We start from the raw sequence: 12609 nt of genomic DNA on the forward strand, positions 1-12609 counted from the left end.
AGGATTGGTGTCAGACGAACTCTGACCACCCCACCGGGTAAGTTGGCCGTTTGTACCAATTAGCTCACAGTGCCACTAGAATCTCCTTTTACCAAGGAGAGAATAGTTCCTGGCAACCATCGAACATGACAACCCTGATCCCTCAGGACCGTGGAAACAATATGCTAACTTTCACTTAGTCTCTCGTGCTTCCTTAGTCTGTCTCAGAGATATACACAGAATAAACAGGCTGGGATTTACATTTTTTATTGAACAGTTGTTCTTCTGATGTAAAATAGACGAGCTGCAACAACCATTAAGCAGGACAAGATATAAATGATTAGCAGTCCATTAAAGGTAAATGGATGGTATAGCTCTACCATCTTACAATAATCATGAATACATACGAGTATTTAAAACACATGATAAAAAGATGCGTACTCCTACTATGGTTCCCTAATTAAATGTACCTAAGTGAACCTTGCATGTATGTAGGTCTTAAGCCAAGAATCCCACTAGGATTTAGCCAACCCCATTACCTGAAGTGAGAGACTGTGGGACCCCGACCTGGTCTCGAGTTGGACACCCCGCAAGGGATGTTTTAGACCACTGCAAGCTGGAGTGTCTGCATGCAGGAACCTCAGCGTCTTTGGTCAGTGTGTCGGCTGGGAGGTTTCGGTCTCCTCTTTAGTATTTTAGCAAGATGTGATGTATATATACCCATAGGTCTCCCCAGGGGTCCTACCTTACTGTGTTACTGTGTCGGCCTAAGGATGACGTTGGGCATGAACTTTGTACATAGATTTTATACAGGAAATAGTAGTCCTGCTGTGCTTCCAAGAATCCTCATGCATAATGCATGAGATTTCGAACTAGGGAAAACCCGCGTTCTGAATGCAGTGTAGTATCTAGGTAAAAAATCAGTCCCTGTAAACTGTGACAAGTGTAATGTAGGGAAGAATATAGGTGAAGGGTAATGAAGTTACTGGGGCCTACAGTATGGTACCTATATGGAATAAAACAACCTGAGGGTATCCGGGCACTGAGGTCTCGCTGGTCTCAGACAAAAAGCCAGGTCTTCAGTCCCCTTCCGAATTCCGCCAGTGAAGGCGATGTTCGTAGGTGGAGGGGTAGGTCATTCCTGGCTTTGGCAGCCTCTGGCATTGGCCACTAGGTTTCAAATCTGCCTCAGGCATGTTCAGAGTAAATATATAAAGAAGTTGTTGCAGATAGCTTCCTTCCTTTCAAAGAATCATCTTTTGCCATCTTTCATTGCCCCATGAACCAAACCAGCCACAAATGTCCTAAATCTTGGTGTTTACTTAGATAAGAATCTCACTTTCACCTAGTGCTTCATAATTAAGCCATGGAAATCCAAACCCTTCTCCTTCACCTATTACAATACACCTATAAAGCAAGGGTTATGTTCAAGTCACTAACCATCTAATGAAGAGTGACCCCTCTCAGACGTAATATTATCACACGCATTAAATTCTGACATGCTCAGAATTTTTCCTATGTGGTAATTATCAGCTATTCTATCTTTTTAGGGAATAACAGATAGATTTCTGTAAATATTTACAAGGACCAGACAATATTTACAAGGAAAGGCACTAAAATCAGACCTTCCCAGTAAGAGCTTTTTTCCCTCATTAAATTGTACGGTTTGATATATCGACATTTAAAGAAGGCCGCAACCTCTATCGCACCTGGTAATTAGAAGGTGCCCGGTATGATAAACATTGCTCCACTTATAATTGTGATCCCTGCACAAACAGGTGCCTCCTAAGGGGTCTCAATTTAATGGACCATGTTTAATCGGACTCTCCCCGGGTCATTTAGAATTTAGTGGAGAAGGAACCCGACTGTAAACCAGTAAAAGTCCAGCTCCACCCAACTATGTTTTCCATTCATCATTTAGAGGTGGAGTAAGAGCCAGGCTTCCAAAAAAGGAGTCTCAACTAGTTGCACTGTTGGATACCTCTGAGCCTCTACGGGGCGTCGTGTGTCTAGATCAAAATATGGCAAAAATGGTGTCTAAAAATCATGAAGCTCTGACGGAGAACTAAAGTGTCCAGTAAACCATCTAAAATGCTAGAAAATGAAATGTTGTAAAGGAAGTAGGTGTTTGAAAATCTCCCAAGGCGCCCAAGCAGAAACAAAGCAGAGCAAAGTGAGGTGAACCAAATCAAGTGCTCAGAAGATCATGCCTGACAGCATTCGGTATTCTAAGTCCATGAAGAAGCAGCAATGTGTCAAAAGTCCCACTCACCTAGCCACGCAAAGTAAATGGCAATTTTTTCCCCGAAGTACTCTCGAATATGGTCAAGTGGCTGGTACTTGTACCAACAGCCCCAGCGAGCCCAGTAGTGATAGAGTATTTGCCGCGGGTTCAGCTTCTCCACTGCCACTTCGTACTCTGGCATATCACTTGGGCCCTTTAAGCAGAGAAACATAAGCACAAATGAAAGAAATACGCGGAAGAAAACAAACACACAATGCAGAAAAGAAGCAAATACTTGGGGTGGGGTGCGGGATGACAGGTGATTTTACTGCTGAAGAAACCAGTGCTCAATTTGTGGTCCAATTTGATGGTCACAGCACTCATTTTTGGGGTCTCAAACTTACTTAGAAGGATGAAGAAAAAGATAGGAAAATGGAGACAAAAGGACACACCCGACATGAGAACTGACCTTGAAGACTTGCCAGACTCATATAAAGAGACACAAAGTAAGAGGTATGAGTTGGAATCAAGACTAGGCAATCTTGCTATTCGGCAACCCGGGTATTCAACATGAAGAAGCAGTGAGCACCTAAAAAAGATTTTGAACACCTTCAGGCATGTTCTTTACAAATTAAGTGTAGGAATGAGCCAAATACCAGGGAATTAAAAAAGAAAAACCTTCTGAAGGATACAATATATCTTGAAACAAACATGGACCGGTAAAGGAGGGGCCTGGAAAGAGCCAAGTACTGCTGGAGAGACCTTTCTGATTGAGACAATAGACACGGCTGAGACAAGGCCTAAGGGCAAGTAAAATGCCCACCTTGATGGTCAACAGGAAATATTAATTACATTTAGGATTCACAGTAGTAAATAATCAAGAACTGTTGCTAATGAAGTAAGGAAGTATCTGTCCCAGGAATTCCTCGAGATGGATCCTAACTTCACTTGGCCTCGCCCTTACTTCCGTGTTGGCACGTCCTAAGGTGACACCATACCTCATGCAGCGGAAAAGCAGCAGCGTAGACGCCCTCATTCAGAAGCCGGTCAATCCCAATCTCTGCATGCTTCCGCTTGCCATAAAGAGTCCTGGCAAGGATCTCATACACCTGTGAATGGAGGGCAGATGCCATAGAGGAGAGGGGGGAAGGCCAGAGGGCAAAGAGGAGAGAAAAAGAGAGAGCGAGAGAGTAGCATGTGAGCAAGAATATCAGGCAGCAATCCACAGATAGTGTGATCGCACTTCCACAGGGGTGGAACACAAGCCCCTGCAGGCTCTGTGGCGCAGGGGCACTCTTCAGTGGACCCCATTCAGCTTAAGGCCTATGAATAAATATCAGGGAGAGGTGGGAGTCTTTGTGCCGGTCGACACATCATTTTGTGTTACGATATTTCCAGGGCTGGCTTTAGCGCTGGTGGCAATAATATTTTTTGGCACCCCCTTACCCCCATATGACCTCCTCCTCAGATTCCCTTACTACCACCCAGCAAAAGTGCCCCTTATCTCTCCATTGACTCTCTCTCAAAACATTTCATTTGTTTTAAAACACTGGTAAAGGCTGGATTTGCTTATCCACTAAGCTATCCCCATAAAACGCAAATCTGTTCTTTTCAGCAGGCATATTAATAACCCCCTTCGATATCTTACCGTGACATTTTTATTGCTGCCTCTCAGCTGGGGCCCCTGTGTTATATGTAAAACCCAGACACAGAAGTCTAGTAGAACAAAGTAGGTCTTCAGAAAGAAGACCGTGGATACACAGCAATTGTTTTGGCATCCTGTTTTCCTTTCTTTTACGTGCGCCCCAAAGTGTAATATGTAAACCCAGCAGACCTATCAATAAGAATTTGGCTTTCAAGCAATATTTGACACTGTCATGTTGCTCACATCCCCCATTCTACATATTCTGGGAGGTTCAGAGGAGACATCTCCGCCCAGTCAGGTCAGCCTATTGTTTATTCTTGTGAGGCATTTCACACCTATGTGGTTGGGTGAACTGTGAGAAGAAATATACATTAGCCTCCAGGAACTTCGGGCAGTAAAAAAGTAACTTTGCAACACTTAGCTTTTCTTACTATTTATTTAAAATCCATCTCTGGATTTTTAATAACTATTGAAAATAGCGAGTCTCATTCTCGAGATACCGTATTAGGAATTTCTATCTGTACACTGGTTTTCTACATAGGACAGAAAGGCCTGCCACAGGGAAAATAGCTTTTGGGTGCTAATCACTGTAAGGGCATGCTCACATTAGATTTCTTCACGTCCCACTTTTAAGTAACATGAACCCTACCTTGTGGGTGACTTACTAATATTTAAATGGTAAGTTTTGACCAGTCAAACAAGTTTAATTTGATAGATCAAATTGCAGTGTTTAAACTGCCGCAGTCCGGCTACACTGGAAGGCCTGTAGCTACGTTTTTACACAGTTACTGTAGTGGATGGCACAATAGGTGCTGCAGTCCACTAGTGACATTTAACTTACAGGCCCAGGGAAATTTACTGTAGACTAGGGACTCATATTTGTTGAATTTACTAATTGTTGAAAGAGGGAGCACAGGCACTTTACCACTGGTTAACAATAGTAAAAGCACAGAGGTCTAAAGCTAGCAAAAATTTAGAGTACACTAAAAGGTGAAAAATGTGACGGGTACCACCTCATTTCCAAGAAGTCCCCTCTCCTTCGCAGATAAGTATCGTGCCATGAAGGCTTCCCTCTTCTTTTATTGGGCGTCTCCCAGCATGAGTGCCCTGTTCTCAGAGGAGTCTCTCACTATGAGGCCCCTAACCAAATTGAAGCCCCTTCCCTGGCCCCCAAGGCATTCAGGTGTCTTGCAAAGAAATCACTGGTAAATTTGGATCACAGGTTGACTTACGATTCGATGTCTCTGGGTGTTTATGAAATAGGAGCTGTGATCATCACTTCCCAGGAACCTGTAAAGAACCACATATAAAAAAAGGAAAGGTATAGAATTGCAACTGGCCTTTTAACTGAAACAAAAAGCACAGACTTAGTTGGTGGACGGTCAACCAAATTGCAAACTGTGTAATAGAAAGAAGTACAATATATTTTTTTAAACACACTTGGCCCCAAAATGTAGCTCTTTTTTGCATACTTTTGTTTAAATTTATTTATAAGACCATAACACATTCAAATATTGATCATACTGACAAATTCGATAGCTATTCAGGGGGGTCATAAAAAAAGGTGTAACCAAGAATCATTTACTAAACACATGCTTCTCTCTCTTTTATTGTCCAGTGAAATGCATTGGTCTAAAAAGACCTGCATGTTTAAGTTTATCAGTTTGTGTGGCCTTCCCTGCAAAACATAATAGGTTCTAAATGTTTCTTAGAGTGGCAAGCGTGGGAGTGATGGGTCATGGTTCCAGGGATCTTCTCTTGCCTGACATGAAGCCCATACGTGATCAGATGTCAGAGAGAGTACAGCAGGGGCCATAAGGTGAGTTATATTAAACTCACTGGGCCTGACACTGTGGGAGAGGCGAGTGAGTTACTGATTGGTGTTACACAGGCTCTTTGTTCATAGTGGGTATATTGGCATTTCATTGTTGCCACTGTAGCATATAGGGCCCTCGTGGTTCTGGGCAGACTTAGAAGAGGAAGTATGTAATGTGAAGTATGGTGTAATGTGCAGTGTGAGAATTTATGCAGGAGGAATAAAGTAGTGTCATACTGTAGCTCCTGTGTGGTGTATTTCATTCGCGTGCTCCAGGGCTGGGAAAGACGCAACATCTGGTGATGAGAGGGGAGATACATGACCAGAACAAAACAAGGCTGCTCTTCCTAAGAGTTTGCAATGGTACGGCAAACTGCTTGTGCGTACCACATGAGCCTCAAATTGATGCAAAGCAATCTGCAACTGGTACATGTGGAGTCAAAGTCCTGCCCATATAATGCCAAGGAAGAAAGTGAAAGCCCTGCAGGGGAGCACTTTCAAAACGCCTACCAAAACTGCTGGTGAAGAGGTTGTCGGAAGCACTCCGAATCCGGAGCAATTAAGCAAGTGAACCAGAAAGATACTGGCAGCGACAACCAGGTATGAGACACAGAGAATTTACTCACCACCAAAGACAAGGGAAGCATTCTACGACTTCAGATCGGGCATGGTGATCCAAGTTCAAGCACAAGGGTTGTGCTTGCAGAAGTTGCAGGGAGCCGCCGGGAACAGCGAAAGCTGTCTGAATAGTACATGCTCTCAATGGAAGAAAAAGAGAGCAAAAAATACAATGCAGAAGTGTTCCTGAAGCCACCACCGCCCTTTGATTCTTCTAAGAAGCAGAACATTGGGGCCAGGTGGGCTGCATGGATCCAAACATTTGATGACTACATCAATGCACTTGAAGAAGAAGATGAAAAGAAGATCATCAAATACAAAAATAACCTTGCAGGCAATGGAGTGAAAGAAGTGCTAATGAAAGTTTCACAGTCTGATGCAAAATTGTACTTGAAGGTAAGGCCAAGTTCAACCCAATGCCGAAGGTCTACTATGAAAGGTATATCTTCAACCAAGCACTACAACAGGTTGGTGAAACAATGGACAAATGTGCTGAACGACTTGATATACTCATTAAACATTGCCAGTTCTGTGGTTTACCTACGAAGAAGCCATGAGCCTCAGAATCATTGATGGCTGCCTTTTAGATTCATTTAGAAGGCACATGTTGAGAGAAGCCTACAGCTTGGAGAAAATGATGATGGCTGCAAGAGCAAAAGAACGAGCAGACTGAGAACCTGCTGACATGGAAGCAGGAACAGTCCACAATGAATCTGCCTTGGCTTTGAAAAGCAAGCAAAAGCAAGATGCACGCAAGTGGACTACCTAGAAGAAATCAAAGCTATGCTTCCAAAGTGGATTTTCATTTCCAAATGAAGGTGAATGTCCAGCCATCAGGCAGGTCTGCATATTTTGTGGGAAAAATCCTTTTTCATAACTGTGTGCCATGCTAAAGAAAAATCAAATGTGACTCGATGGAAATAAAATATGGACATGAGAACATTCCAGAAGCATTCTTGCCACGCCCACAAAATAACAAAAAAACAACATCAGCTACGACAAATGAAAACCAGGCAACACCAATTGTTGTCAAGTTGATCGTACAAAGGCTATTCAACGTCAATATCGAGTACCAGCGAAGAAGATGGGTGTTCACTAATGATGTCTGCAAAAGGGCGGCGTGCACATGAGGGGTTAGCTGCCTGTAAGGAAAGCCACAATTCAAAGGCAAATGACCAAATAAAGCGACAAAATCTATTTGGGCAATGTTCTAAATTCATATTGAAAGTGAACGATTACCCAACAACTAGACATTAGTGCGTTGATTAACATTATGCCAGAGGAAAAGTTTAAAAGCTTATCCCTGTGCCTGGCCTCACTCCGTCAAGTGAAAAGATGTATACTTGGGTCACTTCTGAGCCATTTCAAGGCCAAAGGTCATTCACTACAATGCAGCACAAAAAGACATTGTTGTGAGCCATCATTCATGTTCTACAAGGGACTTCATTAAGTGCCTGCTTGCTCAGTTTTGCCACTGCTGCTGATATGGGATTGATATCCTTCAGCTACATCCTCTGTACTCAGTCTGAGATCATGTGCCAATTCCCGTTGTTTTTCCATGGCCTAGGAAATCTCAAGAAAATGAAAGTACAGCGTCACATCAATGAAGAAATTTGCCCTGTTGCTCAAAGACACCACAGAGTTGCTTTTCATCTACAAGAAGCTGTAGAGAAAGAGTTAGAAGCACTCCTAAAACATGATATCATTGAACGCTACACAGGCTCTATGCCATGGGTTTTGCCCATAGTAGTAGTGCCAAAGAAGGGCAGTAGCAGAACGATGTGCATTTGCGTACACCAGGCAAACTAAGCCATCAAGAGGGAGGGGCACCCTATTCCAAACATAGCGGAAATGATTATGCAGTTAACGTAGCCCAAGTGTTTTCACATCTTGACTTGAATAAAGGATATCATCAACTTGAGCTGGAAGAGAACTGCAGGTACTTACTGACTTTTTGACTCCTGTTAGTTTGTTCAGATATAAGAGAATACGTTTTTGAGTATCTTCGACTGCGGAGATATTACAGGACATCACTCGCTGAATAATACATCCTGTTACACCTACTTTCAGTGATGACATACTGGTTTTTGGGAGAATGTTTCACTTGTGTGAGGGCTTTGCCATGTTCTTCTTGCAGTTACTTGCTGATGCAGTTCTCACTTTAACCACCGCTAAGTGTGAGTTTCACAAAACCAAACTAACATTTTTGGGGCACATATTACCTGTTGGGGGAATGATTCATAACCTAGACAAGATGCAAGCACTTCCATCCACATGCCCTCCCCAAGATTTTACCATGATGCGATCTTTTCTAGGCATGGCCAGTTATTGCTCAAGATACATTTGCAGCTTTGCTACAGAGAGTGGCTCAATGAGACTTGACAAAGCGAAATGTACAGTTTCAGTGGTCTCCAGAATGCAACCATTTTCATGGTACATACAAAAATAATGGTTGATGAGAGCCTGGTCGGGCTAAGGGCCATCCTTGCACAACACAATGGCCACCCAAATGCTCAGAGACTCATTGTGGCTTATGCCAGTTGAAGCCTGTCTGAAACAATACAGGCCTTCTCTCAGCCAGAGAAAGAAAATCTGGCTGTGAAGCGGGCCTGCGATAATTTTCATGTATTTGTCTGTGGAAAACGATTCACCATCATCACCGTTCGCCAGGCACTGCTTATAATTTTTGAAAACGAGAAGGCTAAGATGCCCCCTTGCATCGAGAGGTGGGGGGTTCAAGACTACAAGAGTGCAACTATGAGATTGAGCAAAAACCAGGGAAGGATCCAAACCAGGAAGAATACTTTTCTCGAGTGCTGCTATCTCGTCACAGTTCGACCTCAAGGACAGCTGAAGCATAGCTCAACTTTTTTGTGATATCCAGCACACCAGCCTCTTTGTTTGAGGAACAAATAATTGCTGAAACTAATGCTAACAAAGGCATGACCATGATCAAAGAACTCATTACAGCGCACTCTTGGAGGAGAAATACCCAAACTCTTGCCAATGATGTTGAATTCCAAAAGTTCAGAAATGTACAGGATGTGTTAGAAGTAACCCAAGATGCCATAATACTGCAAAACTCAAGAATCGTTCTACCTGAAAGTCTAAGACAGCAGGTCATTGAACTGGCTCATGAGCGACACCATGGCCACTATGAGAGCCCTAAGAGATCGATTGTGGTTCCCTCAGCTAGATGAACGAGTTGTGTAAGAGCTGATGGTGTGCCACATTTACTGCTTGTCCCCCAAGGTAACTTAGCACCCAGTGACAACGTCTGACCTTTCTGCCCAAGCCTGGGAGAGAATTGCAGTTGATTTTTTGGGGGCTTTAGGAAATTGACACCATGTCATGGTGGTCATAGACAACTAATCACATTTCCTTTCATGGAAGACTTATCTTTGACAATCCATTACAAAGTCATAGAATGACTTGATGACATCTTTGCAGCATAGGGCAGCCCCAAAATCCTCAAATATGACAACGGCCCGCCCTTTAACAGCAAAGAGTTCAAAGAATTTCTTGTCCGACTTAACGTCAAACACCAAAGGAGTACATGGCCCCCAGCCACTGGTGTAGTGAACGATTCATGGGAACCCTCAAGAGGGTCATTCGAAGAGCGTCCATGGAGGGAATCGATCTGAAACCAAGTGATTTGCCAGGCCTTCCGGGCCTATCGATCAATTCCTCACTCCACAACTGGTGAGAGTCCACCCACCTTGCTATTTGTGAGAAGTATCAAAATAAAATTATCGCAATTGGTCCCGGATGGTCAGTGAACACTGACAACGTTAAAGACACCAACGCGACTCGGAAAAGGAAAAACAAAAACGTATGCAGATCAGCATCGCCATCCCCAAGAGACAGTCTTTGACAAAGGAAACTCGTAACTGGTTAAGAAGAAACAAAGACAGAAAATGGAAACTCCTTTTGCCACAGGATGTGGCGTGGATGGGATGAATGGTGACAGCACATCATCCTGGACAATTCCTCACTCAGGACACATCATATTTCATATGCCTACAGCGACCCTTGTCGAGTCATTAAACCGTGCATGAGGCAGCCCCGCCAGCAGGTCCAGCTCAAGTGCCTAAGCGTATGTCACCGTTGCCCGATAAGGGTGTACCTTGATCATCTCGCTCACCTGAGCTGGCAGATAAGTGCAAGCATCTCTCTGACTAATTGAGGAAATGTTGTTCTAGTGATGTCTGCTACTTTTCATTTAACAAAGGGTGAGCATATTGATGTTATGCGCACTAGGACCGCTGTGGTTCTGGGCGGACTTTGAAGAGGAAGTAAGTTATGCAATGGGAGGTGTTGACACGTGGTTAATGTGAAGTATGATGTAATGTGCAAATTTATGAGTGTATGTTACGTTATGTTAACAAGTATTTATTAAGCGCACGTACACCCTAGGGTTTCATGGCGCTGGGGATAGAAGGCTGATGTGACCGAAATACTAGCCAACCACTTGCACAAATAGCCATGTTTTCAAGGATTTTCTGAAGCTGATGAGGTCACTGCCAGAGTGCCAGAGGCAGGGAGTTCCAACATTTTGGGGCTAAGTGGGAGAAGCTGCAACCACCCAAACGTTTCCGTCTGAAAGACGAGGTGGTCAGCTGGAGGTGGTGAGCTGAGCGGGGGCTGCGCCGCGGGATGTATTTGGTGAGCCTGCTGCTGATAAATTTGGGACTGGGAAGTGTTCGATTGCAACTACTGTGTGGAGTATTTCATTTACAAGCTCCAGGACTGGGGAAAACGCTACAGCCAATTTTATTGCCATTGCATAATTTGTATTTTCATTGGAAGGCATTTCATTATTAACATTATTGTTATGTGAACTACTTTACAAATGAATCTTCATTGTCAGGAGTTTCAATGTTCATTGTTCTTATTTTTCTATGTAGGTATTTCACTGTAGGCTTTTTCTTAGGCATTTCTTTGCCATTTTACTGGTTCATATTATTGTGTCAAAAGAGGAAGGCTTTTAATTTGCTTTTGAAGACATTGACGGCGTGCGCCTTGCTAATGTCTGAAGGAAGGTTATTGCAGAGACATGGTTTACATAAGGCCTGTGATACATTAAGGCCATTCTAGGCAGCTGCCTTAAGGTGCACCACAAGTGGGTAAAAGCTGCGCCATTTTGAAATACAAGATTTCAAACCCGGCTTTGATGCTGAATGAAAGAGAACACCCAAACGGCCAATATCATTTGACCTGGGGTCTGTAATGTTTAAAGACTGCAGACGTGCAGTCTAGTTGTTGCGCACGTAGCCGTGCGCTAACGCGGCCATGACACATCACAGCCGCGTGAGCTACAAATAAAGGAGGCGTGGTCACGGAGTTAGTCCGGACCACGCGGAGACCACAAAGCGTGTCCTGGGTCCCATGCTTTACGCGCAGCGGCAGGGGCGCTGCGCAACACATGTCAGGGCCCGACAATGGCGACGAGGGCCTAAAGAGCCCGTGCAGTGCCTCGAAGCACTCCATGCCCCGCTCCGCCGCCGATCCTCGGCGATCCTGGCCCGGGCAAGCCCCGCTGGCGAGACCACGTGGTGGGGTGAGCTTCCTGTCGTGAAGGTGGTGGCGCACGCCTGAATACACAGCCGTCGGACACACAGAGGCGAGCTCTGCCCAGTTAAGGCCCTGAGGTGCCCGAGCCAAGGAAGAAGGTACTGACGCTGCCCCTCGCGTGGCGGAACTGTTTATCCCCCGCGTCCTCAGTGCTGCAGAGTGAAAGGGGGGGTGCACTCCCAAGTGGTGACGCATATTGACCCTGCTGGCGACGGCCTGCTGCAGCGCACCCCGCTGGCATGCTCTGGCAGCCCAGACAGTGAGGAGCATCGGGCCTGCAGTTGATCACCCCTGTGAACCCGGGACAGTAGGGGGCGACATCTCCTTCCACCATGGCGACTATTCCACCCATAGAACCTTTCACCGTCGACGGTGCACCGGCGTCCCTGGCCCCGAGATGGAAGGACTGGGTTGAGAGGCTGCAATTTTACTTTGAAGGGGTAGGTACGGCGAGGGAAAGGCGCAGGGCGCTTCTCCTACATCTTGGTGGGAAGGACATTTATCGGATCTACAAGACCCTGGTGGGACCCACTCCTCATACCTATGTCACGCTTCTCAACGCGCTCAATGCCCATTTTGAGCCAATGCAAAGTAAGGACTATGAGCGTTTCATTTTCAGGCAGGTGCGACAGGAAGCGGAAGAATCCCTCGACGCATTCCATGGTCGTCTGAAGGAGCTAGCGAGCACGTGCGGGTTCCGCGACGAGCAGGAAGAAATTCGCAGCCAGATCATTCAAGGCTGCTACTCCTCCG

The 12609-nt window shown here is 44.9% G+C and overlaps 1 protein-coding gene across 1 annotated transcript in view; it reads right to left on the bottom strand.

The window, feature by feature from the left end:
• Positions 1-12609, bottom strand: part of ANO7 (anoctamin 7) — a 257551-nt gene that overhangs the window by 124192 nt on the left and 120750 nt on the right. The window contains exons 6-8 of the mRNA XM_086921911.1: positions 5081-5138; positions 3202-3312; positions 2252-2417 (exon numbers count right to left, since the gene is read on the bottom strand). Of these exons, the coding sequence (XP_086778037.1) occupies positions 2252-2417; positions 3202-3312; positions 5081-5138 (335 nt within the window). The remainder of the gene's footprint in view (positions 1-2251; positions 2418-3201; positions 3313-5080; positions 5139-12609) is intronic.

Source organism: Lissotriton vulgaris, chromosome 5 (assembly GCF_964263255.1).
Source record: "Lissotriton vulgaris chromosome 5, aLisVul1.2, whole genome shotgun sequence".
In the NCBI taxonomy this organism is placed as follows: domain Eukaryota; kingdom Metazoa; phylum Chordata; class Amphibia; order Caudata; family Salamandridae; genus Lissotriton; species Lissotriton vulgaris.